Source organism: Coturnix japonica, chromosome 2, assembly GCF_001577835.2.
Source record: "Coturnix japonica isolate 7356 chromosome 2, Coturnix japonica 2.1, whole genome shotgun sequence".
In the NCBI taxonomy this organism is placed as follows: Eukaryota; Metazoa; Chordata; class Aves; order Galliformes; family Phasianidae; genus Coturnix; species Coturnix japonica.
This window is the reverse complement of record NC_029517.1, coordinates 4,616,231-4,643,498: the sequence shown is the minus strand read 5'-3', so window position 1 is coordinate 4,643,498 and position 27,268 is coordinate 4,616,231. Positions and strand designations below refer to the sequence as shown.

The following is a 27,268-nucleotide window of genomic DNA, read 5'->3' as shown; positions in this document are numbered from 1 at the left end:
TGAGAGAGGAGACTGTTTGGCTAAGAGGCCACTCTATGACCTCCTAGCCAAAACTAACTGGGAGCTAAAAATGATCTATGATGTAAAAGGAAGAAATGTTCAATGGCTTAAAAAAAGGTTTCAGTGCAAAATACCACAATGAACTTTTATGGCTTCCAAGAGAATAGAAAGGGTTGGTTAAAGAAGGCTGGTGGAATTACACAAGAAAAAAACCCTGGTCCTACCACGTACATCCCATGGGCAGTAGATACCATTAACATGGATGAACCTTGCTCTCTTTTCCAGTTCGTTTTCTTAACCCTTCCTTTTTTACTTTATAATGTCTACAATCATAGAATCATTAAGCTTGGAAAAGACTACTAGAATCTTCTAGTCCTACCATCAGCCCATCACCACCATACCCACTAAGCCATGTCCCTCAACCATGTCTAGCCCCAGACCTGCTGACGTCAATACTTACAGAACCCTGGGCCTACTTTTAAAACAAACTCCTCAATAGAAATTTGAGTGAAAATGGTCTGGAGAGAAAATTCAGGTACTTGCCATGCATGGGATTATACCAACCATTTCTCATGCTGACAGCTGGTCTTTGGCTGCAGTTCAAAGTGATTTGCTACCTGCACCTTGATGCTCTGTGTGTCCCAAAGAGATCTTGCCTCATCGCGGAAACAAGTCTCTGGGTTTTTATGTTGTAGTGAAGAATCTGTGTGCTACTAGATAGACACCTAATGCATGTCAGCAAGTGCTTAGAGTGATTCAGCTTTACTGTGGATGTCTGGAATATAACTGGATGAATACCAGCAGTGATGGCTCCTGAAAAAAAAAGGAAAGCATTCTTTCCCCTAAATCATGAGCAACTGACCTTTCAGTTTGCCTGGGCTGCATTGAGTGAAGAGGAATTGTCTTGGGCTGCATATATGTAGGTTGCTCCAAAAGTAACGCCTCCAACTCATTTCTATGGAAAGTACAACTGAGCACAGCAACACTGTCTGACAGAGCAAATTTTCAGCTACAAAACACTATTTCTCAACATAGTCACCACCATCAGCTCTGCTTTCTTTGCCAGCAATGAACAAGAGCCCACGTGCTGCTCTCATACAAACCTGACCCAGCAGGGATGACCCACTGATGCTGTTGCCACTGCTGAAACATCATCCACCACCTCACCATGCTCACATCCACTGTTCAGTCTCCATAAATGTTCAGCAAGCATCAGTGAATGTCAATGGGTGCCATTCTTTTTGCATGGAGAGATTTGGTTTCACACTCTTGCTTCATCTACCCTTCCTTGTCAGATGCCATTTTGTCAGTCTGCCCCTCCTCTGCCATCAGTCACAAGGTCACTCATTGCAAAGGCTTCTACATGTTCATCTGAAGGGCTATGTAAGGGTTGCTATCAAAGATGGAATGCGCCCCTTGGCATTTCCACCTGTGGGAACCACCACATGCCATAGTCAGATGGACTATCCCATCTGGGTAATGGTCTGCTCCACCTGGGAAAAGATCTTTTGCATTCCTAAGAGAGAGCCCAGATCTCTGCCAGCCACAGCATTTCCCATTTTCCTCTTTTTTTTTCCCCCATAGCCCAGATCTCTGCCAACCCTGCAATGGAGAGCCAGCATTTTGGGTGCAGGAAGATGGAAAGAAATTCAGCAGGGAAAAGGGGGGAGAAACAGATGCTAGAAAACAGGATCAGCACATCCAGCCAAGGTTGAACCATCCTCCCCTTTGGCTAATGCTCTTATTATCCAATTGACAAAGATCAGGTCGTGTTACATGGAGTAGCAGGCAGCTGGGAGGACAGATGCTTTTCTTAGAAGGGAATGCAACATGTGCATTGAAAATTACTAGCCTGAAGTGCTTGGCTGGGTTTGCCCTGCTTGGGTTTTAACTTGATGTGAGAGCACTCCAAATTCATCAGGTGTTATTTCTGCTGGACGGCCCAGTGGGAATTATGCAGCGTGGAGCTGTTTGGGTAACCTTGGGCATTGCCTTGAACAGGATCTTGCTTTCTTTTGGTTGTGGGTTTGTTGTTTGGTTTGTTGGGTTGGATTTTTTTTCCCCACATGGGGAACGTTTTTGATCAGTTTAACAAATTCTGAGCACTGTAGCATTAAGCAAAGATTTAGACACAAATTCTAGCATAAAAAAAAAATATGCTTAGAAAATTGCTGCCACTTCACTGAAGATGATTCAGTATCCTGTTCCACTTGGTTGCCTGAGTAAATTGTAATTGGAATATTTGAGCTGGGAAAGGATGAACCTTCCAGCATCTGAGTGCTGTAGATTATAGCATGTTTGTTTTTTCTCTCCAGTTAGCGTGCCAGCACAAAGCCTGAAGTGTTAGTTATGCTGTTTCTCTATGGAGGGAACAAGATCTCCATGAGAAAGACCTGGTAGCTCTTCGAAGGAAGGGATAATGGCCAAAGAAGGGGACTTAGGTTGGACAAAGGGGTTGGCACTTGAACTAAATGATCTTAGTGGTCTTTTCTAACCTTAATGATTCTGTGATTCTTTTGAAATGAATTTCCATAAGCCAATTCATAACCTTTTGTGAGCGTATTTAAACCACTACAGGCATCTTAATGCAGTAATGAGCAAAACCAGCTAATGTAGATTTCCAGCACTGTGATCTCTTTTTTGGGTTTCTTATATGGAGCCACCCCACTGTTCAAAGCCACACACACCATTTCTGCATGGCCTGGGTGCCAAATACTTTGTAGCTTCATATATATGTATATATAAAGCCTTAAGATCTTTGTCTTCGTCCTCATTCTTGCTATTACTGCCTCATCCTTCTCACCCTCTGAGTTCATGCTGCTGTTCCTGCACAGCTGGGCATCTCACTGTGCACTTAATCAAGGGAATAGTAAAGCTCTCATTGCTTTAACCTTGACTTTACACGTAATTGCTGACTTCCTGGGAGTGGAAATCAAGCTGATTGCTGATTTCCATAAGAGGAGGTACATTTGCATTAATGTCAGCACTTGAAATGGGTTTGCATCCTGAGAAACCTTCGTAGTGATGGGAAGGTGGAAAGAAGCCCAGTTTTTACAGCCCACAGACCATGTCATACACTTTGCTCTGCAAGTCATACGTGCACCACACAAATGACACAGCTCGACACCAACACACACCCTTCCTTAATTACCCGTGCCGTTAGCGAGAGTGCTTGCAATGTGGGGTAGCAAGCTGATCTTTCACACTAATTCAGAAGCAGAGATGCGAAGTGAATGCTCAAGTGCCACTAGAGGGCACTGGCAAACCGGAGGACTGCTTGATGCGCTTATCACCAGCTCCCGAAGAAGTTTTGCGGGCTGATAAAACGGCAAGTATACAGCCTTGCACTCTGTCCTTTGTGTTTGCTCGCAGACGCTCAGATAAGCAACAGGGAGCTGCTTTTTGTTGCCGTCACCCGGAGGTCCTATTGGAAAACAGATAAACTCTACTTCTTGCGGTGAGCGCAAGTGAAAATGAAACCAGCAGTGCTTTATTCAAGGTTTAGGAAAGGACTGAAGCCCCGGCTGTGTTTGTAGCTCATTGCTTTATCAGGCTGCCCTTGACAATGTCTCTTCTGTATTCAGACTTTTGGCATTTGTTCTCCTCTGACACAGCCACACACACGAGAAAATAATGTATTAGCTGTCTTTCCTTTTAATATTTGCAAATGGTTCTTGTTCCTTTTAAGACGGTGCGTGAATTCTGCTGTGACTCCAAGTTCAGCTGCTTCACTTCTATATCTGTTTGACTCACTAATAATGAGTTCTTGCATTTTGCTTAGGAGCCAAGTGAGAGTGTGCTCAGTGCCTGAGCCACAAAGACGTTAAGCATGGCAACCCAGAGGAGAAATATTATGCTGCAGCTGCAGGAGTAGGAGAACCACGTGTTAGAGGCTGGTTAGAGTCATTATCACATCTCCAGCACCAGGAAGGAGAATTTTTTTTTCCAGGTTCCTATGACAGGAACAGTTTGTGCTGCTCAGCTGTGATTTATGGCATAGAATAAGAGGAGGCGATGGCCTGGGAGCGCTCACGTGGGATTGCATGTGCTTCCTTCATGCCTTCTTGGTATTCAAGAGCCTTGCTTCTGAGCACCATAGGAAAATCTGTAACCTTACCTCAGGCACCTGTGGAAAATGCTGTTCTTCCAACAGGATTTATTATGTGAAGCTACAGAGATACAGTATCCAGTAGGACATTCACATCCTACCCTGGGCATCTTAGTCTTTGTCAGATAAACCTCCAAATACTGTAGTTAAATTTATATCACTTCATCACAAACTGTTTCCTCTCCCAAGCAAAACTGACCCATATTTTTGGGAATACAATGTGCTCCCACCTCTCCTGACAGCTATTCAACCCTAATTACCGGAAAGCACTTTGGGATGCTTTGAATATAAAAAGCACTTAAGAACCATTAAATTCTCATCTCTATTTACTCCAAAGTAGTACCCAAGTAATTATTTCCTGGAAGTGGAGTAGATAATGCTCTCAGTAGAGCAGGTTTATTTTGGAGGGATGTTATTTGCTGTGGTTGCAGGTTGCTCCTGTCCAAATGGCAACTCTGGACCTGGGCAGCCCATTCCATGCCCACCACCCTACAGGGCACAGCCTTTCCCTCACCCCCAGCTGCCCATCCCCTGACAGCTCCATGCCGTTCCCTCAGGCCCTATTGCTGTCCCCAGAGAACAGAGCTCAGAGCTGCCCCTCTGCTTCCTGTGTGGAGCTGTATGGCCATGAGCCCTCCCTTCAGCCTGCTCTGCTCTGGGCTGTAGACCTCAGGCATTTTGGTACCTGGTTCTCTGACCAAACCATGGCATCTTTGGTGATGTGGAGCAGAAGGAGAAGGCAGCTGGAGCTGCTGCCCAGCAGATGGCAATGCTGCTGTTCACAGCAGCCCTGGTGATATAAAGCAGGCTGATGGAAATGTGTATATCAAGCAGTATTTAAAACTCCTCATAGATGAAGCTTTGAAAGAGAGAATTTGGCTCTTTCCATCAGTGACTTACCTGGATTTTCCCTTTATCCAGGCATCTGTCAAAAGAAAAATTTTTATTGTTTTCTAGCAAGAAATAGAGCTAGGACGAGAGGTGCTGGCATGAAAATGTGCCAGGGGAGGTTCGGGTTGGATATTAGGAGCCCTGACAGGGCAGTGAGGCACAGGCTGCCCAGAGAGATGGGGTGTCACCTTCCCTGGAGGTGTTCAAGACATGGCCTAGAGCTGTCACAGGCATGGGCTGGTGGTTGGATTAGATGATCTTAGTGCTCTATCCTACATTAATGATTCTATGATTTATTTACATTTCTTCTCTACATTTAGCAACACCCATTTCCTGAGATGCTCCTGAGATGGATGAGCACAAAGGAACCCTCACGTGGTTCAAATTAAACTGTGTTTGTTCTAGTGTGCAATCCTGGTCGATTAGACGGAGGGACCCTTATGGAATGATGAGGATTTCTGTGCTGCAAGAAGAAAAGGTGACCTTTTTGGGGGGGATTTTCAGTGTAGATACAGGTCCTTGGTGTGGCAAGAGCTGGCTCTATGGATGTGTCCCAGGCAACACCCTGGGTTTGTGTTGCCCTGCAGCTCCTGGGGTGTTTTTTTCCCTACTGGAGATAAAGTCCATCTCTTTGTCACTTTATGGCTGTTCCTGCCCAGAACAGCACAGAGACGTCTCCTTCCTGCATGGTGCCAGTTCTGGGCAACAAATGACTCAGCCCCAGTGAAGGGAGAGAACTGCTGTCTGTCTGCTGGCAGCAAAGATGCTTTAAGTCTTTTGGCAGCAACTAAAGAATGAAACGAAAGCAAGCAATGAGTAATTGTATGGTTTGGGGTGATAGGAGCAAGGGTGGCTGCACGGAGGAGAAAAACGAATGACAGTAAAGAGGGTGAGGAAGGTGGGGAGTGCACGGCTCGGGCTGGAGCTGCAGTGACGGGATTTATTGGGCTCATTGAAGGAGCTGCCCACGGCAATGAATCACAGCCATGTGTCATCGGGTCTGGGCACGTCTGTCCCGACGCGTGCTGAAATGCAGCTGGCCTCAGCTTTGCCATGGAGGTTGCCAAGGAGGGAGGCAAGAGACACAGGAGGCTCCCTCTGGGGTGAAAAAGCAGGACGGCTGTGGTGACCATGACAGCTTGTTGCAGACTGCTTTGGCATAGTGAACATTTAATGGTTCATCGACACAAACTACACTGACAATGGGAAACACCTTCAGAGTTTTTTATTCCCACTCAGTCTTGATTTTGAAGGGCTCAAACAATTGATAGAGGGGAGAAAACACGTGTTTCCAAGTCCAGCTCGTGTTCTGTGTTCACATATCTGATTTGAGCTTGCTGATGAATTTGGCCTTTCCATTCCTGAATCCTCAGTGCTACCCATCATTTCCTTGCTAAAGGTGCTCTGCCCAGTGCAGTTTCAATATCCTGGACAGAGCTGCAAGAATAGGGATGAGGGCAGTATCCCACCCGAGGGGTGTCCTTTGACACTCTACCTTTGTGGTGGCACTGGGTGCCTCTCTGGGAAGACACCTGTCCCTGGGCAAAGTCATGACTGTGAGATCCATCTCATTATTTGGGGGGGAAATAAGGTAAAAACCAGCCATGCTGAAGGCACAAGAAGGGCCAAGACGCTGCCACATTCAAACAAAATGATTTTATTGAAAGTGTAATGGAAATTTCTTCATATTGCTTTGATGAAATGAGAGAACAGCAGCTGTAGACAAATATGCTTTTTTTTTCCTTTTCTTTTTTTTTAAACAAATGCAAATGGATAAGGTAAAAATAAAGCATTTTTTTTTGTTTGTTTTAACTTGTACCCTCAAGCAACATAATCACAATATATACACAAAGAAAGCTAAAATAAAGCTATGTTGAAACCAAAGCGTTTCAATCAATACATTAGATAATTACAGATCGTGTCAATAAATAGCCAGTTTTAAAACTGTTTTGAACAGGCAACTTTTTACATAGATAATGAGAAGGAAAAAAAAACAAAACAAAATTATATATTTACAATTCAGTGCCTTGAAAAGAAAAAAAGAGAGGGAAAAAAAAAGTCTTTTTTGGCACCAACACAAATAAAATGAATAAATTATAGAAAAAAAAAATCCACAAAGGCAGGAGTCAATCCCCGTCATTCATTACAAAACGTGTTGTGTATATATATATATAAAATATATGCGTATATTTTATATATATAAATATATACATATATATGCAGAGAAACCGAGGAATGTTATATAATATATTAGTGCCAATAAATACAGAACGGTACCAGACTTCCAAAAGTCAGTATTTTTGATGCAGTCTGAAGGATAGCAAACTACCACCAGAAGGTAATCAAAGGGGATTTTCAGTCAAAAGAAACAACGGCGACAACAAAAAATAACAGATAGAAAGACAGAAAGATAGAAAGATATCCAGGAAATCCTCCATCTGCCAGTAGTATTCCTACAGTCGCCCTCCTGCCCATGGGGATGGCCCCAGGGTGATGCCTCGTGGGAGGACATGGCGGGTTGGCTCTGCTTCAAGGTTGACCGGCTCAATACCAGAGAAGACGTACAATTAAATAATAATAATAATAATAATTAATAACAATAATTTAAAAACAAAACAAAACAAAAACAACCAGCCTTCACACTACTCATACGCCAAAAGCTTTCTGAATTGCTGGCAGGGTGCCGTGGTGCCGTGGCAAGACTACTTGTCTATCAAGTGGCAGGTCCCAAACAGCCCCATCCCTGCTGGTAGGGACATCAAGGGTTCAGCTAAGGGAAAGGTCCCCACACCCACATTTTAGGATGATTCCCCCCAATTGGGTGAGGGGGGGTTCAATGTACAGCTGTGGGTTTTCAGCGAGATAACCAGACGCTCATGCTGCTGGCGTAGGCACTTAGCGTATCACTGGCATGCAGATTTGGGTCCAGTTACATGGCATGGCCAAATAGTGTCATGTTCTCAGGCTGATTCAAACAACAAGAAGCTAAGTAGGCTTCTATCCTCCCTCCTAAGCACAACCATTTCTCTTTTTTTTCCCTCCCCTCTGCAAACGTACTCAATAAATAATGCAACAACCTTCATATTCATCTCCTTTCCTTGATTTATCCAATTTATCTGTTAAAAAGAAAAAAAAAAAAAGAGTATAAACAGTCTGGCCCACAAGTTTCTGGAGCTGCCATACCCTCGATATCTGGGAGTCCTAAGGGTGCTGCTGCCCTTCACTTTGTTCTCCAAAGCCCCATGGGATGCAAAGGTTACCCTGGCTTTCTCCCTCACTGGCAGTTCCTCTGCATATTCAGGCACCATAAGTGATCACAAAAGATCTCATGGCCAAATCCTTAGGAAATTCAATAAATTAGAAAATAATTTACGGAAAGATTTTGGTGGTTTTTGTTAAATAGAGCTAGCTCCTGTTTCTTGAACAGAGGATGGTTCTGCTTGTTTTGCTCCCTATCATGGGTATCAGACTACGTGCTATCACGTCTACAAAGGATGGTTCACTATCAGAGGATGATGTAGGAACACCTCCCTCATCCCTCCCACCCACCTTGCATCAGCTCTTGTAGCAATGTGAGGTGAAGACCAAACAGCCAGCACCTCCCAGACTCAGACAATGAGGTCATCTTTAGGATGTGTGCTGCTGGAGACCTTACTGCCCTTCCAGGTCATTGACAAACCACAGTGCTATTCACGTACTACAGGTAGAAAATAAATAAATACAGATATATTATGCAAAAAAAATATGATTGTGCACATAATACATCTGAGGTATTACCAATTTAAATAAGGTTTCATGCTAGTTCAAGCTTCAGTGGCTAGTTAAATTCTGGAATTTGCAATAAATAGATGAAGGATGATTATGTATATAGTGTACGGATCTCTTCTGTAAACCTTTTCCGATTTAAACTCAAGAGCGCGCTGGTCTGGCTCTTACGCATATCACAAGTTTTCACAATAAATACAGCTTCAAAAGTTGTCTTAAAAAGTTCCCGCGACACCGAAACGGTTCTAGAAGGGGCTGTTGTGTACGACTGGCAACATTCTCAAGGAGCATTTCTCAACAGGTCTTTGCATACAAAACACAAGGAAAGTCATATCTGAAAGTCTTCATCCCTCCCTCCCCTCACCCCCCTCCCAACCCCATCATGAAAGTTTAGAAATCTTTGCACAAACAGCAAGAGAACTGATTGTAGCTGCAGTATGTCAAAACGTCCACATTCTATAAAGACCAAAAATAGTTTGTCTGCTCAGAAAGTCTGATTATTATTAATTCTTTTCCTTTACCCTTTTCACATAGCACAAGTGAAAGTCTGCCCGTCCCACTGTTGTTCGGCTTTGGTTTCAGCACCACAACGCTGCCAGTCCTTCGCATTCCCCAGCCTGACGGGCGCTTCACACCTTCACCGTTTCCATCAGCGATGACTTGATGGCATCCTCCAAAAGCTGATTGTCTGTGAAAGGGGCTGGGGTTTCAGGGACGGATTCAGATAAACCAATGAGAGACTCCAAGAAACAGGAGCCCTGATCTCCAGCTTGCGGGAAACCGGGGAAATTAGGCAACTGAAACTGTAACGCTGAGAAGTTATCAAGGTTCTCGTACTCCTTCAAGGAGTTGTAAAGGGGTCCCAAGTTATAGTCTGAGAAAGACTGGAAGAAATCCAAGGAGTCAGAGGAAAGGCTGAGGTCGGCATAGCTCTTGGAACACGACTCAGCCAGGGCTGGGGCGCAGCATGACACCCCATCACAGCGCGAGTGCATGGCCTCCTCCAGCAGCCCACCACTGTCCTGGTTGGCATTCTCGTCCAGGCACTCAGAGAGGTGGGATGAGGCCCCAGGGCCAGGCTTGGCCTCACAGCCATGGTCCTCAATAAAGAAGTCGGCGGGGTGGAAACAGCTCAGGTTGTCCTGGCAGTGGTCTCCCTCCTCCTCGGCATCTGAATCGTTGAAGTGGAGGATGCGTGCCAAGCCATCATCATCAACGTCCGACTGGGACTTGTCAGAGGGGAGGCTCTCGTAGGGTTCCTCCAGGTCCTCGCTGGGGTGGGAGGAGATAGAGGAGTCCGTCATGTCACTGCTACAGCTGTTCTCCCCCAGGGCTTCCAACTCAGGGCTGAACTGGAAGGTGGGGGCCAGCGGTGCCGTGCGTTCCTCCAAGGGCCCCTTTGCCGCTGCGCAGCCCAGCTGAGGCAACCGCTCCCGGAAGGGAGGTTCAACCTCTGCCACCCCTTCACTGCTCTGGTGCTGCTTCTCCAGTTCCAGCTTCATGATGGTGTGGATGAAGTGGGTCTGCACCCGGGCCTGGTTGAACTCAATCCTGCCTTCCGTGTTGCCGCAGCCGTCCTTGGTACAGCCACAGGGGAAGGAAGTGTGGTCCATCTAGGGGGAAAAGGACACAGGGGTAAGGACCCTCACCCGAAGCCCAAACCACCTCAATTCACCCCCAGAAGCTCACACATCACCTTGCAGCATTGGGTGAGGGGTTTAAAAGCAAGCCAAAAAATACAAGTTACCAAAAAACCCCTCACAACCTGCTTTTTGGAAGAGTTGTCTTAAAAAAGGTGAATTTCAGTACAACTGAATAAAGTCAAAGGGTTAAAAAAAAAAAAAAAAAAAACAACCACAAAAAAAGCAAAATGTAATACGCCAAAAGTAGGCAAATGTGAATTTTTGTGTATTGCACCATGATATTTAATATCTGATCTATATCACAAGCTTCTGCCTCTCTGCGGGATAAAGGACAAACTGCTCCACTGGTATCTGCGGCACTTTTACGTCCCAGCTGTGAGCAGCCACTAGAGGGGGGCTGTGACATGCACATGGAGCATGAGTCCTCCTGAGCACATCCATCTGCTTGTGAACATCCAACTGCACACACACACACACCCCCTACACCACCCAGCCTGCAACCACAGCACAGAGCAAGTGAGCAGCTCCCTCAGTAGTGAATGCTCCCCCCAAACACAGCAGGGCAGCCACCTCAGAAAACATAAAGTAAAAAAAGAAGTGAATAAAGGTAACTAAGTGCAGCTACAGAGGTTACCCTGTGATATGCAGGTGGGCCTGGAGAGCTGACACTGATGCTCCCACGTGTGCTGGGAGTTGGGATACACACCAAGAGGGAGAATAAAAATAAAACCAAGGGAGGAGGAGAAATTGGAGCCTTGTGGGAGGAGCAAAGAGCTTCTCTTTGCCAAGACATCCCACACAGTCCGTCTCCTTCTGCCATTCACCCTGTGGGTGCACCTGCACGTCCCCATGGGATGAGCGATTTGGGAGGAGGATGCTTTCCAGCAGCATCTCCAAGAGCTTTTCCCACTTCACCTTGAGGAGATGCATGAGACAGGGCAGTACCTGGCACTTAATGCCTGCCAAGCTGCAGCTGCAGGTCTCGGGATCGCAGACCTCCTGACAGTCACAGCCACAGTCCTCCCGGGACAGGCGGATGCTGTGCAGCTCCCGCTTCTCCTCCTTGTCAATCTTCTTCACCCCAACAGCTTTGAGCAGCGCACGCCTCTTCTTGGCTGGGTAGGGCTGGAGGAAGAAGCCATCCTCCAGGTCCACGTTGCTGATGTCGATGTCATCGTCGGAGATGTCTTCAATAGTGAGCTGGTTGGCTTCCTCTGATTCCTTTGTGCCATTCATGGTGAGCTGAGGGCAAAAGATAGGCAAGGTGTTACAAAGCTGTCAGGGACACCAAGCTGTGACCGTCAACACCTCAAGTCAGGACAAATCACAGAATCATACAGATTGGAAAAGACCACTAAGGTCATCTAGTCCAACCCCAACTCATCCCCACCATGCCCACCAACCACGTCCCTCAGTGCCATATCTCCATGTTTCCTGAACAACTTCAGGGATGGTGACTCCACCACCTCCCTGGGCAGCCTGTTCCAATAAATGAATCATAGAATAATCCAAGTTGGAAGGGACCCATAAGGATCATCAAGTCCAACTCCTGGCTCCACAGAGGACCACCCAAACATCAGACCATACTTCTGAGAGCACTGTCCAGACAATTCCTGACTTGCCCCAGTGGTGGCCACCTCCATAACCAATATCTGTCTCAGAGCCTCCAGAAAGAACCCTGAGAGCCCATAGACCATGGGGTGCACAGCATCTCACTCAGGTCCCACATTAACACCTGGTGAACACCTGCTAGGGGAGCTGAGCATCACTTCTTTCAAGGCAGAGAACTGACCAATGTTTCTCAGAGACCCACAGAAGGTTCTGAATCAATGCCCCAAGGACTTGGAAAGACCAACACAAAGAAAAGACCTTCATAAGAAAAGACACCCCCAATCCAGCCACTTACTTTCCATTTCAAAGCTTCCAACTTCTCCTCTTTCAATTTCTCTTCCAGTTTCTCCCGACGAACGTTTTCTTGCTCCTTGGAAAACTCTGCTAATGTGAACTGTCGGGATGAGCTGTGTTTGCTCACCATCCCCAGCGTGCAGCCCCCACGGCTCGGCACGCTCGTGAAGCCCTGGCAGCGTGGGAAGTAGAACACAGTGACCCGGTCAAACTCCACATTGTTCTTCTTTAGCCGTTTGGATTTCTTCAGGATGGACGTGGCTAAAAATGGGGGAGAAAAGAGTAGACAGTCAGCAATGCCATCTTGAAGGTGGAGGTAAAACACTTTGCTAAATACTATGAACCAGACTCGCAATGGTGACATAATACATAAGGTCACAGCATCTTGCGCTATGGGATCTAAAGGTGGAAAGTGGATACAGGGGAAAAACTAAACCAAGTCCTGATTGGAGTCACCACTCAGATTCACCCTAATAAACGCCCACTGCTTCTCCTCCTCACCACAACTTCTGCCAGGAAATACATTTGCTTATTCTTCACATGCAGCAGAGCAGAACGAACAAGCAGTCAACCACCCTGCACACCTGTCCTGCTCCCCTCACTGCTGTCCCCAGGGTCCCAAAACACTGACACACTGATGCTTCAGCTCCAGCTTTTGGGGTAGGGCAGAAAACAGCCTGAAAACAGGCTGCTCCTCCTGGTATTTCCTTTTACCATCCACTGGGAGGAACCGTGAAGCTACAGTTTATTCTTGTAATACTCATTTGAGAGCAGCTGCAAAGATGTTAATCTTGATGCAGGTGATTCTGGGGTAAACATGGCAATGCATGATTCTGGTTTATCTTACGCTGCTGAAATACACAGCACTTTGAGTAGAGCTCCTCCAGACATATCTGGTTCTGTGCATGCAGATGGAGCAAGTGGGGATGGGGAATAATTGGTCAGAACAATTTCACAGAATCGTAGAGCTGCCTGAGCTGGAAGGGACATTTAAAGACCATCTGGTCCAACCCCCCTGCAATGAACAGGGACACCCACAGCTCCATCAGGTGCTCAGAGCCTCCTCCAACCTGACCTTGGGTACCTCCAGGAATGGGACATCCACCACCTCTGTGAGCAACCGGTGCCAGTGCCTCATGACCCTTACTATAGAAAGCCTTCCTTATATCCCATCTAAATGTCCCTTGCACTGCTTGCATGCCAGGAAGGAAAGGCAGCAACACACACATTCAGTGTCTGATTGTTTTGGTATCACTCTCTGCTAATGAAGTAGTGGGAATATGGGAACAAGCAGCCAGGAAGGGCTGGGTAAATCCCCGGCACAAGACTGAGCTGTGCTGCTTGGATAGCAGAGCTGAGAAAGTGCAAACTGAACAGCAGGCTGCACCTACATTTCACAGGTTTTGCTTGCCAAAACATTGCATTTCAGTTTCAGATGGGAAGAAAAAAAAAAGGGGGGGAGGAAAGCATTCACCCAGCTGTGTCAGCAGCTTCTGCTCACTTGCTGAGGGTTTCAAACCAGGCTGCGCCGTCACTTTGATGCTATCTCTGCATTGTGCATTGCTTTTTCATAATAACCTTGATTCAATCTTCTAAACCATCAGCTCTTTATCAAGAGGCAACTTAACCACCGCCAGCATCTATCGACCGAGCTGCTGCACTTTGGCATTTGCTTCTCCCTCCTTCCCACCCCCCTACCCCCCTTCCTCCAATTGCTTTTCCATTCCTGACCCTTTTTCAATGGAGCCAGAGAATACAAAAAGTTCATTGTTTTGTCACCAAACCTGGGAAGACAAGCAAGAATGAGACTCTTTATTATTACAAGACTTCTAAAGCCTTTTCAGACCACTGCGTGTTTGTGTATGTCTGCTAAGTGGAGCTTAACTGCTATATACAGTGGGTGTTCAGTGTAATTTACTGGGTTGGACCATTTCTCCTCCTCAAAGATGGTCTCCTATTGTCTTTCTTTTCCCTTTGCACAGCAGATAAGGGATTTTATGACCTTGTCTTCTGCATGTTTTCCTAAAAGCCCTCAAAACCAATGATGCTGGGAAAACAAAACAGCATTTATCTGTACTGACAGCAGAGGCAATGTCAAACGTGTTGTGTTCTTTGGCAAAGTCCCCACCTTCCATAGGAAATGGGTTCTGAAATGGTAATTAGGCTGCTGGTTAATCATTTTTCAAAACCAGCATTACACGCTGTGTGTTCCATAGTTGCCTATGGAATAGCTGAGAATGTGCTGAGGGGTGAAGGATGCTCTGATAGCAGCATCCTCTGGCCCCACGGGTGTCTCATAGGCCCAGAAACTTGGGAAAAAAAGTTGCAAGCAAATGGCAAAACGGTGGAAGGAGAAGCTGAGGGAGACTCTCATGAAGACATTTTAGGGGGGTTATAAGGACAGGGCAAACAGGACTAGGCAATAGGAGACTCACGGGTAAAGCCAGGTGCTATGGCAGAGCTGGGCTTGCTGTCTCCACGGGAGCTGTCCTCATCTGAGTCCCAGCCTGAGGATGCCGAGGAGGACAGAGGGGAGCAGGAGGAGGAGGAGCAGTAGGTGCTGTCATCCCCCAGCTCTTCATACTTCCTTTTCAACACCCCGCTCATGGTGACACCGTATTGTTCATATACCTGCAAAAGAAGGGAGGAAAGCGTCATCAGAGAGGGAAACCAGCCCACTTACAGTCTACACAAGCTCAGTGCAACCACACAGGTGTGACTCCCCAAAGGCTCACCCCACCACCACACCTCTCTGCCTCCCCTGCACGCAGCCGCAATTCCTCTCCTCCTTTAGAGGTAGAACACAACTGCCCAGGAACCCATTCAATCAACGCAAACGTTATCCAACAATAATTACTACATTTTGCTTACTAATTCTTTTATGTTAACTCCTTCCCCCTGATCGCTTTCTGTGCAGTTACAGCTCGAGTGTCTTGCTAATTACAAAAATAAGCCGGTTTGCAGAGAACAATCTGCTGGCATGATTTACTTGCTACAGCCCCCTGGGGAAACAGACTTATTAAATGAAGCACTGAAATACAAATATATCAACTGCGAAGAACAGCCCTTCTCCTCACGGTGCCTTTCATAGTCAGTCCCCCATTCAATAAGCTATTCTTGTTTAGGCTGGGTTATGTATCAAGCATAGTAGCAATTAAAAACAACGTAGCTAATTAAAAACAAAGGAGCTCTGTGCTTGCCTAGATTCCTAAATTTCCTTCACGCTCTCCGACTGCCCATCTCCAGCATTCACAACCCAGTGTCCCTGGAGCAGCATGGCGGTAGAGCAAACCTAATGCTAATGGAAGCAGTGCCCTCATGCCCTCTTGTGAAACCCTCCCACCAGCACAACCTACTCCTCGTAACCGTAACCGTATCACTTTCTCACCCTCTTTTGCATGTCTGGAAGTGAATTTAAATCTTTCAAACCAACCTCCTCCTAACAGCCCTGAGCAGACAGCACAGAAACTGCACAGGCTTCAGAACCTCCCCACTTTGGGATGCTCAATATCACAATAGTGCTTGTAATGGTGGGTGCCTGCAAAGCCCCACTGCTTATCAATCATTTTCACCAACAGCTTCCAGGAGCCAGAAGTCCCCTGAAAGGTTAAAGATGGATGGACAGAGCAGTTCCAGGCTTGGAAGAAGTTAATCATTGCATGGGGCTGCATGTGCCAGAGGTTGTGTTGTTGGGGCCTTGACCCAAAGCTGATGTGGAGAAGGTGGATGTGGCAGCACGTCCAATCCAGCACCAGTGCTGAGCCCTCTCCTCCCTTTTCTCTTGCAAAGTGTTGGCAGACACAATGTTGCAAACTCTCTAATCTCACGGTTTTCAATTCTTTTTCCACCTCCCCTTCTGCTGATAGTCACTTCTAAGTGCCCAGAAATGCACGAAAAAACTTCCAAAATGAACAAGTCCAAAACGAAGCACCTCCTTGTCCACATAGAATGGCCAAAAAACTCCACATAAACAAACACAGGTGGCTCTGGGATGCACCCACTTGCTGCTGCAAGGTCGTCTCCTCTATCCCTACTGAAGGATGTTGCCTTCCAGCCAATGAAAGGACAATGCAGAAGATCCATAAGATGAGAGTCGAGCGGGCACTGCTGTCACTCTGGCTTCATCCCACCCTGCAGGGACACCAGTGGGCATCACAGAGAAACCCTCAGGCAGTGACATGGCTTTTTGGCCAAGCTCACCCCATCCCTGTATCAGTTCACCACCTCTTTCCACGTTCCATCCATCCACCCAGCCTTCCAAGCACAAACGCTCACCTCTCCACCCCAAATCCTGACTGCAGGGATGAGCTGGGCAAGGACCAGCTGCCACCAGCCTAGGCAGCACCAGGACTTCATCTACCTACAGCCAAAAAACACCAAACCAGCATCTTCTAATGAAGGGGTTTCCCCAGTTTCTATAATTCCTGGGGAAGCGAGCAGGATGGTGCCACTGTCCCAGCACTCAGCAAACGGAGCCGTGTTTTAGACAGTCCTATTTTTTACATCTATTTTGACAAGATACCTCTACATCCATCAGCCCCCTATAAACACCACCCTCATGGGGTTCAGCCATCAGGGCAAAAAGTCAGTGCCATGCACAGAGCACAACCAGTGCCCTCCTCCAGGCACCATCAATGCCCTCCCCTCCTTGCTTGCTCCAGCAGCAGAACCCAAGCCGTGAGAGCAGCGCTGTTGAAACCACGGCTGGGATGGCTGAGCTGCGGCGATGCCGCAAGCCTGAGACTCCCATCCGCATCTGTGCCTGCCACAGAAGTCACAAAAATGTGCACAGCAGCGTGAAAAACAGAAAATATCAGCGCTCGGCAGTGGAAATCTCTGCAAGCAGCTCAGAGCGCAGGAGGATTTTACCACCTTTACTCCCTCCCCCCCCCCCCCTCTTTCTCTCTCTCTCTTTTTTTACATAACCTGAAATAAAATAATCCTATCTTCCTTTTAGTTGCCAAAAAAGACATTCTGTTCTTGGCTAAGACTTCTTACTCATCTATTTTACTGAAAACAGCTTTTGGAACAAGTACATAATGCAATGGATCAAACCCGCAGGAATTCCTCTCTGGCACCAGAACTCCCACTATCCTGGGAATACTTTCTAACAAATATTTAGCCCAGATGTGCATTCCTTTCTTTTCCTCTCTGTCTCCCTTCTTTTCTTTTCCTTCTTTTTTTCTTTTCCCAAGCTATTTTTTTTTTTTAGGGGGTGTGGGGGTGGGGAGCTGGAGGGGGGGTAAAAAGGGGAATGAATCCGCTAAGTCCCATTTCTGGCACTGGGCGAGTTGCAGAGCAAAGCCTTAATACGCAGGAATGCAAAGAATTAATGTTTTAACTATCCTCCACTTGGACAACGTATCAACAGTAAATATTTCGAGTCATTTGGATTTCAGAAAGCGAAGCCCAGACAGAAGAGGAGGGCACCCAAAATCCTACAGGGCTTGGTTGTAAAGGGGGCTGCACAGAGGCACGGGGAGGAAGTGTTGGGGTGTTTGCAAGGAGCAAAGCATGAGGCACGTAAAGGGAATCTCTCCTGGAAGCAGCTCCTGAGGGAATGCAGGAGAACGGCGGCGTTTGCAATTTGATTTTCCAGCTGGAGAGGATCCCAAAAAGGTGGAAGGATCCCAAATCTGCACGTGAACTGAAAGCAAAGTTCCTTCTGCAAAGCAAGAAAACAAGCAGTGCGACGTATGGATTTTCCTGCCTTGGGAGCATCCTGCAACCCCAGGGCAAAGGGGCTGAGCCTTCAACAGGGCCCAGTACTGCTTTTAAACCCAACACTACGGTCTGCATGCTGAACACAGGCAGAGGTTTTTCTCCCTTTTCCAGGTGTTATTCGCACCTCCCGACCTCAACATCATCACAAAAAGACATCAGCGCGGAGCCATCAGCCCTCAGTCACCATCAGTCCTCAATCACAGCCGTCCACTTAACCATTTTAACTCCTGCCATCTTTACCGAGGTGTGATGGGGAGCCCGTAGGGTTCAGCCCAGCTGATTTTCACCCTCTCCCACGGTAGGGTTTAGGGTTTCACAGCCTTCCCCTGGTTATAAATAGCCCTCAGGCACTCGCCGTGCCCTCAGCGGTCCTCCTGCCAACGCCACCCATGGGAAGCAGGGCACACACGTGAGCCAATATTTGGGGAAGCCCATCAAGAAACAGCTTCATAGCTTTGCCATCAAGCCCTTCCGCCTCACTGACAGCCCAAAAGGTAAATAAGAAACATTAAGAAAGGCATTAAAAAGGTTATCTGACACAGCCCGACCGCAACACGCTTTCGGATGTACTCTGCACCGTAATAAATATGAACGGAGCCAGGCGTGCTTTTGTCTAGGAAAATCCTCCATTTGATTACGCCCAATGAATAATTCAGGGCAGGTTTTCCGTGTGTGCCCTCCTGCAGGTACACGCTGTGCTGAGCGCTGCCCCCCGGCTCCGCTCCGCTCCTGCGCTGAATTATTCAAGGCAGGAATGCGAAGCTCCGGGTGTCCTCCGTGAGCGAGAAAGGCATAAAAAACGGTAGTGATAAAAAAATAAAAGCAATAATGAATTGAGATGTGGAGCTGCGTGAATTAAGAAGAGCAGAGGGGGGAAAGAAAAAATGATTAAAATAATAATAATAATTAAAAAGAGGAAAAGGTGAAGCTCCGTGGAATAGAACAAAAGGGAAAAAGAAAAAAAAGAGAAAGAAAAATGAAGAATGATTAAAACGTGAAGCTTCGTGGAAAAAATAATGATAATTATAATAATAAAAGGGGGGAGGAAGAAAAATTAATTAACAAATAATAATGATAATAATTGGCTCTGGGACGAGGCTCAGCCTCATCCCAAAGTGATACGGCGGAGGTGATGAACGCTCCGGGAAAACTGGAGCAGCTCTATGTGTGGAGGGTTTCCCTTCGACTCCTCCGGTTCCCTTCGGCTCCTCCGCTTGTTCCTTTCTCCCTTTCCCCACGAGCGGTGCCAAAGCCGCCGCTGTGCGCTGAGCGCTGCGGGCGACCAGCTCCGTCCGTCGGCGCGTCCGTCGGAGCGCCGGTAGGTGTTGCTGTAGCGACGGGAATACATCCCCGGCTGGGAGCTCCGGGGCAAAGCGAGCCGGCCAGCTTTCCTCCCCCCCTACCTCCCCCCTCACACACACCTCCTCCTGTTCTCCCCCCGCTTTTCTTTCAACATCGCAAAACTGCAGCCGCAGCCTCAGCGAGAGGCGACGGGGTGCGAATCCATCGCTGTCCGGCTGGAAAACCGGGGGGGACTCACCGCGGAGACCCCCACCACCTCCCTCCCCAAGCCCCCCATTCCCGTCTCGCCCGAGCCCCGAGCTGTACGTTCTCCCCTCTCCGAGTCCTACCGCCACCGGGCGCCGCGGGCACGACAGCCCCGGTCCAGACGGCGCCTCCGCGTCGCGTCCGCCCGGCTCCGTCCTCCGGGACACGGACAGCCCCGACCCCCGCGGTTCGGAACGCCGAGCCGCAGCCCGCTCACCCGACGGCGGACGGCGATCCGCAGCCCCGACGGACGGACGCGAGCGGTACAGACCCGACGGCGGCGAGCCACGAGCCGGACCGTTGGCGATGCAAACCCCCCCCTCCAGCCTCCCCTTCCCCCTCTCCCCGCTCCGGGCTCTACCCGCTGCTGCGGCTGCGGCTCTCGGCGCGGCGGCTCCGGCTGCAGTGGCGGCGGCGCCTCCCGCTCTGCCGCTGCCGGGGCTGCGCCGCGCCGCACCGCGCTGCCCTTTTTCGTCAGTGGAAAACTCCGGGCTCTGACGCAGGCGGTGACAGGAGCGGGGCCGGCGCGATCCCGGGCCCGCCCGGCTTCCTGCCCCCCCGGGCGGGGCGCTGACTCAGGGCCGCCGTCGCCTCCGACGCCGCCGCCTCCCCGCCCCGCCCGCCGGGGGCGCTGCCCGAGAGGGACCTGGGGGGCGGCGGGCGACGATGGAGTCGGGGGGGGCAACACAGAAACATGAGGGGATGGGAGACACAACCGCGATGGGAACCCAGAAAGGGTTTGAGTTGCATCAGAGTTCAGATCCCGTTAAAGTTTGGGGACACGCAGCTATGCCGGGACCCCAAAAGGGGTTTGGGTACTGAAAGTTATTCAAATGCCACATGTAGTTTAGCAACCCTCAATGGTGACCCTAAAAGGGGCTTGGATGCCTCAGGGTGTTCAGATCTATCAGAAGTTTGGGCACTCGCAACCACACTGGGACCCTGAAAGGTGTTTGGGATCCTGAAAGGTGCCTTGAGGTATTCAGATCCCTCAAAGGTTTGGGGGATGTAGCCATGCTGGGATTCCAGAAGGGTTTGATTGCCTCAGTGTGTTCAGATCCCATTAAAGTTTGGTGAGGGCACAGACCATAACCAGGACCCAAAATGAGGTTTGGGTGCTTCAGAATGTTGAGATCCTACATGGAATTTCAGAACCCACAATTGCCCTGTGACCCTGAAGGGGATTGAGGTGCCTCAGGGAGTTTGGATCCCATGGAAGTTTGGGGACACATGACTACGTTGGGACCCCAGAAGGGGTTCGGGTGCCTCAGGGTTTACAGATCCCACGTGGAATTTGGGAACCCACAGTGTGATCCAGATACCCCAAGAGGGATATCCCAAAATGGATTTGGGTCTCCCATGGGATTTGGGTCCCTCGAGGCATTTGGAATCCACAGACCTGTGAATGACTGAAACCCAGAAGAGAGTTTGAACTCTGTGAGGGGTTTGGACTCCACAGACCTGACCCCTGGAAGGGCTTTGGGATGTGCAAGGGGTTGGTTATCCTAAAGGGTTCTGAAACTCATGAGCAAGGATTAACCTTGTAACAGAGCTGAGCTCTACAAGGAGTTTGGGTATCTTTATGATCCATGGGCACAGCTTGGACCCCAAGACTGAACTAGGACCCCAGTGAGGGGGATCCCTCAAGGGGCGGGCAGTCACTGAAAGATGTTTGAGTTCTATGAGGATTTTGAGCCCCACAAGGCACTTCAGACCCAGACTGGGGTCCCAAGATTTGAGCTGGTGGGTTTGGGCCTCACAGAGTGTTTTGGGACACATGAGCAAGGGTTGTCCACTGGAAGGAGCTTGGACTCACAAGACTGGCAATCCCAAGCAGGCTTGGCTGCAAAAGGTATTTCATCCCACAACCACTTTGGGCCCCACAAGCAAATTTTAGCCTCTTTAGCTTGTTTGGGACCTCCAAAAGTCCTGAGGCATAACAGGAAGGCTTGACCCCAAAATTGAATTTTGGAACAAAGTGGATTTATACCAAAAAGGTTTTGAGGCCCTACAGACAAAGGTTAATTTCCTAAGGGAATTTCAGCCCCCCAAAAGGGTGTAGGCCCAATGGGCATAGATTGGCCATGAAAACTCAATCAGATTCCTTTCAGCACTGAGTGAGATTCGCAGATTCACAGTAACAGAGAAATATAGCATCGTAGAATGGTTTGGGTTGGAGTGGACCTCAAAGCCCATCCAGTTCCTCCCCCTGCTATGGGTAGATACACCTCCCACCAGATCAAGTTGACCAGAGCTCCATCCAACCTGGCCTTGAGCACCTCCAGGGATGGGACACCCACAGCTCTCTGGGCAGCGGTGCCAGTGCCTCATCACCCTCTGAGTAAAGAATGTCTTCCTAATATCATATCTAAACCCACTCTTTTTAGGTTAAAAAACCATTACCCTTGCCTTATCACTATCAGACTATCTAAAAAATTGGTCTCCATCTTTTTTGTAAGCACTGAGTCCTATCTTCAGGGCAGGAGGCCCTTCCTGAACGTAGCGGTGTACAGCACTCAGTCTCCAAAGGAGTGGTTTTCCTGAGGTTTCGTTGACCATGTTTGGACATGGTCATGATTAATATTTCCTGACAGGAAGACGTCATGTGTGCAGGCTTTCCTTTTTGGGGTTTGGGTTGTGGGTGAGCAAGTTCAGGTTGTACGCTGGCTCCTTGCTTCCTCCAGTTCTCAGACTACACCCGGCGACTCCGTGTCGGTTGCGGTTCTGGCGCCTGTGGGATGTCACCGTACCATCCCTGGGGACACGTAGGGCTTTGTTATGGTGGGACTGGGGCGTAACATCGCTGCTCCGTACGGCGTGTCTATGAGATGAAGGGCAGGTCATTTGTCACTGTCCCTGAGCTGAGTTTGGCATGAAAGCCAGGGTATGGGAGAAAGGGGATATCCTGGAAAAGTGACCTCCGGGTCAAACTTCTGCCTCGCTTTTATTTGTTTCGAGGTAAGTAAAGGCGCTGTGAGATGGAGCCTGGTAGAAGTTAACACAGAAGGATAAATTGCCCTCAAACAGCATAAGGCGTTTTCTTGTGTAGGTTGAATGGAATATTTCACTCTGTGTGCATTTTGTTGATGTTGCGTCTCTGAGACTCCATACTCCAACAAAATGACTTGAAAGGGAAGGGAAAAAAAAAAACCAACAACCAACATACAGCTATTTCTTTCTAACCCAAACCAGGTTGGTCTGTTTTTGCCATGGCTTTTCCATCTCAGGAGAAATATCCTCCTCTCCCCCATGTCCAGGAAAGCCACCATTCCTTTGCCAAGGCTGCTGGCAGCCTGGCCTGGAGCTGGGTTCCCTGGCTGGATGCCATGTGAGCATTGCTCTGATCGGAAGAAATTCTCTGCTGAGCATCCCGGCAGAGCACAGTGGCTCAGACCAAGTGCAGGATGCAGCAGGAAGGAGCAGAGGAAGATGCTGCAGCTTGTATGAGGCAGCCAGATTTGTAGAGACCTTAAAGATCCAAAGTTCCAACCCCCCTTTTATGGGCAGGTTGCCACCCACCAGCTCAGGCTGCCCAGGGCCCCATCCAACCTGGCCTTAAGCAGCTCCAGGAATGGAGCATCCACATTCTCTGGGCAGCAGTGCCAGTGCCTCACAACCCTCTAAGTAAAACATTTCTTCCTAATCAGTAAATAATTTCTTCCTAACATCTAACCTAATTTTCCCCTTTTAGCTTAAAACCATTTCCCCTTGCCCTATCACTACAAGTTGGCCCCTCTCCTTTTTGTACACTTCCTTCAAGTGCTAGTAGGCCACAATGAGATCGATCAGAGCCTTCTCCATACTGAACAACCCCATCTCCCTCAACCTTTCTTCATAGGAGAGGTGCTCCAGCCCTTTGATCATCCTCAAGATGGACATTAAATGGAACAGCTTTACCATTCACCTGCACTGAGAACCACAGGAAGGGTGTGGCTGTACTGGGTCCCGACACAGAAATGCAATGGATGATGTCATGTGCTTCCCTCATTGATCTTACACCAGCATAAGTCCATGAGAACCTTCTCCCAATTTGAAGCTGATGCTGGAAAATGGTCCAAGTGTGTAAGGCCCTATTTGCTACGTTGTTACTTACCCACTGGGTAGTTATGGGTGAATTTAATGCTAAATCCTGTCCTTTCTGTACATGTTATGCTGCGTTGCCAATCCTTGATGCATATAAGGACGTTGTAATACAGCGCTCTCCTTAATGTACTTAAGGCACTTTGTAGTTAAGTGTAGTTGTTGCCCAGAGGAGCTGTGGGTGCCCCGTTCCTTTATGTGCTCAGTGCCAGGCTGGATGGGGCCCTGGGGAGCCTGTTCTGGTGGGGGTCAGCCAGCCCATTGCAGGGAGATTGGACAGCTGGAGAATACAGCCTATGTGCTGAGGAGTGCTGATATTATTGTTTGATTCCCAACAAGTGTGCAAAAATCATCAACCCGAGTGAGAAAGCGTTAATGTAGACTGCAGACACAGAGTGGGAATTGTGACAGTGCTGTGCAGCTTCAGCCACCGCCGGTGATGGTTAGCAGCAGAAAAGCAGTGTTATGCAGACAGCTGTGTCCTCGTTTAACCCGACTGATGGTTAACTTGGGTGTCAACAGAACCCCTTGTGCTGGGATTTGAAGATGGGGGATGCAGAGTGTTGAGCTTTTATTGCTTCTTGATGTGCAGAGAGCTGAGTTAGCGCCGAGATGTCACCAGTGATGGGACCGCTGCGGTCCTTGCAAGGGTATCACCCTCCCAGCAGTAATTAAATGTCCAGCATTCAGGTGTAATTACCAATAACAGGAGCCTACAAAATCAGTTCTAATGTATGCTCAACTGTTTGGTCGTCTCCATTCCCTGAAAGACACCAACACAGGGACAAGGAGCGAACTCCATCCTTCACCACATTCAGTGGCGATCAACCATCTCCAGACACCGATGGGGCCCAAAATTACCATCCTGGATTCCTAATGGGTCCTGAAGGAAACAGAACCTTACAACCTTACAGCACAGCTTCTTCAGCACCGAGCTGGTTGGGAAATGGCAATTTTTCAGCTCTAGGACCTGCCTCCTGCTCTGGGTTTGTAATTGGTGGTGTTGGCTGCGAGCCAGGCAGCTCTCACAGCTCTGTCTTGTGAGGACAAAACCCCCATTACTTTTTTGCTCCCTAATTCTCTCAAGGTGTGCTGCTGTCTATCAATAGAGTCACCATGAGGTAATAGAAATTACAAGCCTCTCCAGACTTATTTGTCTGAAAGCGTTTCTTGTAAAAATAATTATGTGGGTCTCCGGAACCGTGCTACGTGAGAATGGTAGAAAGAGAAAGTTTGGAAATTAAAATGCAACAAAAGGCTCTTTATGATAAACTGGGAGGGAGACTGGGTGAGAGGCCTACTGCCCTTCCATTGAGCTGACTGGAGGGAAAAAGCAAATGTTGGGGGCTGTTGGTTGCTTTACTCCAGACCCCAGCACATAGGTTCTGTATTTGTTGAGGCACTCCTTGGAGTTTGTTCCCTGCCCTTATCATGATCATAGAGCACAGTTTTGAGTTGGAAGGGACCCTTAAAGGCCATCTGGTCCAACTCCCCTGCAGTGAACAGGGACACTCACAGCTGCATCAGGTGCTCAGAGCCCCATCCAGCCTGACTTTGAGTATCTCCAGGGATGGGGTACCCATCATGGAGACTTTGCACCTCCAGCTTTGCTCGCTCTGCCTGGCTGCAGGCTGAGTATGGAACTTCACCCACAAAAACACCCTCCAGAGAACGAATGTGTAAAGTGATGTGGCAGACAAGCTGAGGAGGACATACCTGAGCTGTCTGAAAATGTGACTGCCCTCCTGCCTCCAGCAGAGAACCAAACATTTGGGCTCTGGCATCTCAGTGCAATCCTATTGTGATGCAAAATTTGTGCTAGACTGGGAATGGGAACGTCTGGGGCAATATGGAGCAGGGGCATTGCTTTCCCCATGTGAGACGGACAATGGGCTGAAGCAGTAGTTAAACATGTACGTCAATTATATATATACATACAGAAGTGCATGTATCTCTATATATTTAACTCAAATAAATTCAGAGGAAATCTCAACTAACCTCTGCTCTCGTGTCTCTGAGAGCTGAAGTAGCATTTGGTGGCCATGGTGACACTTTGCTGCTTTCTTCTTGGCACCTGAGCTCAGGATCATGGAATCATAGTGTGCTCTGGGTGGTAAGGAACCCTAAAGCCTATCCACTTCCAACTCCCATCTGCCATGGACTGTTGCCACGCACCAGATCAGGCTTCTCAGTGCACCATCCAACCTGGCCTTGAGCACTTCCAGGGATGGGACACCCGCAGCTCTCTGGGCAGTTGTGCCTCTTGCTCCAACACCCCGTGACCCATCTGGGCTTTCCCTCTTTGCTCACAGCCTTCCCTGTGCCTCCAGCTGCTGCCCAAAATGCAAAGGGAAGATATGTATACATGAACACACACTTGCAGATATACTTAATTGCATAATGTATCCATGGTGGTAACATCTACCAGTGGGAGAGGCCTATGTGAGACAGTATGATAATGAAACACTTACCAAGAGGCAGACGGGGATGGATGTGGTCCTGGTACAACCAGAGTGTCCACCATCTCATAGGAAATGAGTCCAACCTGAACACGGCTGGGATGCAATTATAGTAGGATCATAGAATGGCCTGGGGTGAAAAGGACCACAGTGCTCATCTGGTTTCAACCCCCTGCTATGTGCAGGGTCACCAACCAGCAGCCCAGGCTGCCCAGAGCCACATCCAGCCTGGCCTTGAATGCCTGCAGGGATGGGGCATCCACAACCTCCTTGGGCAACCTGTTCCAGTGCTTCACTGAGAGGATTCAGAAAGGGCAATAAACCCTTCTGGTCTGCATTTTGGGTTTTGGGCTCCTAAATATCGACACACACAAAACTTTCCTTCTTGACTGTGGCAGCTGTAAAAAAAATATTATAATAATGAGTTCAGTCCTTGGAATGAAAGCCAAAATTTTCATGTAATGATCTGACCCCTGGAGATAGGCTTCTAAGAAAATTACCCCGAAGTGTGGCAGGTTCCCTGCATCCGCCAAGCACATGTGTATGTCCAGACACTGGATTTAGAGCAAGGCTTTGGTGAGCCAGCATCTGCCAGATGCAGTCTGGGGCACAATGAAAAGAAGAGGCTTCTTATTTCAAGAAACATCATTTTGAAATCAGCCTAAGAGAAAGAAAGAGACAAGGTATACAAAAGGAGGTTGATTTTAAGCCAGAAAGAAGATATTGTGGGAGGCCTGATGCGGCTTTTTAGGGCTGAGATTCTCCCCAGAGCTGTGATTTTTTGTTCATCCATTGACCTGATTAATCCTTGCTGGCTCTGCCCATGGTTGAGGTCATGTCACCCATGTTGGAGAACAGCACAGACCCAACTCCATAGGAAAACACTGCGGGGGAGAAATAGTTCTTGAAGTCAAGCATTGCAATTTACTAACAGGTTTATTAAAATCTTATTAGAAGATTATTTTTTAAAGTCCGTTTTACACAGTTGTTGCCCTTCTGCTGCTGTCTAATCCTGGAAAATCTCAGTGGATGAGTCATTTGCACTTACTATCTATTACACCCTGTTATTGTAAGCCTGAGTGTGTTTGTGTTTGCTCCAAATGGTATTGACACAGCCGTAACAGTGTTGTATAATCTCATAGACC

At 48.2% G+C, this 27,268-nt stretch overlaps 1 protein-coding gene across 3 annotated transcripts; it reads right to left on the bottom strand.

Moving 5' to 3' along the window:
* Positions 1-6,640: 6,640 nt before the first annotated feature.
* CSRNP1 (cysteine and serine rich nuclear protein 1) lies at positions 6,641-20,083 on the bottom strand. 3 transcript variants are annotated; one of them, XM_015852900.2, is made up of 5 exons: positions 19,946-20,083; positions 14,748-14,943; positions 12,314-12,573; positions 11,353-11,649; positions 6,641-10,377 (listed from the first exon to the last, which is right to left on the bottom strand). In XM_015852900.2, the coding sequence occupies exons 2-5, from the start codon at positions 14,917-14,919 to the stop codon at positions 9,394-9,396; spliced, it is 1,713 nt and encodes a 570-aa protein (XP_015708386.1). In that variant the 5' UTR covers positions 14,920-14,943; positions 19,946-20,083; the 3' UTR covers positions 6,641-9,393. The 3 variants fall into 3 exon arrangements, with proteins under 3 accessions (XP_015708386.1, XP_032298842.1, XP_015708384.1); XM_032442951.1 differs by lacking the exon at positions 19,946-20,083 and adding an exon at positions 19,668-19,816; XM_015852898.2 differs by lacking the exon at positions 19,946-20,083 and having other exon boundaries at positions 14,748-18,971.
* Between the last annotated feature and the right edge of the window lie 7,185 nt (positions 20,084-27,268).

Coding starts and splice junctions, on each gene's coding strand:
- CSRNP1 (XM_015852898.2), bottom strand. CDS start 14,970: ATGACGCTTTCCTCCCTTCTTTTGCAGGTATATGAACAATACGGTGTC. Junction 11,650..12,313: donor TGGAAGCTTTGAAATGGAAA/GTAAGTGGCTGG, acceptor TTTTGCCCTCAG/CTCACCATGAATGGCACAAA. Junction 10,378..11,352: donor TGGCAGGCATTAAGTGCCAG/GTACTGCCCTGT, acceptor TTTTCCCCCTAG/ATGGACCACACTTCCTTCCC.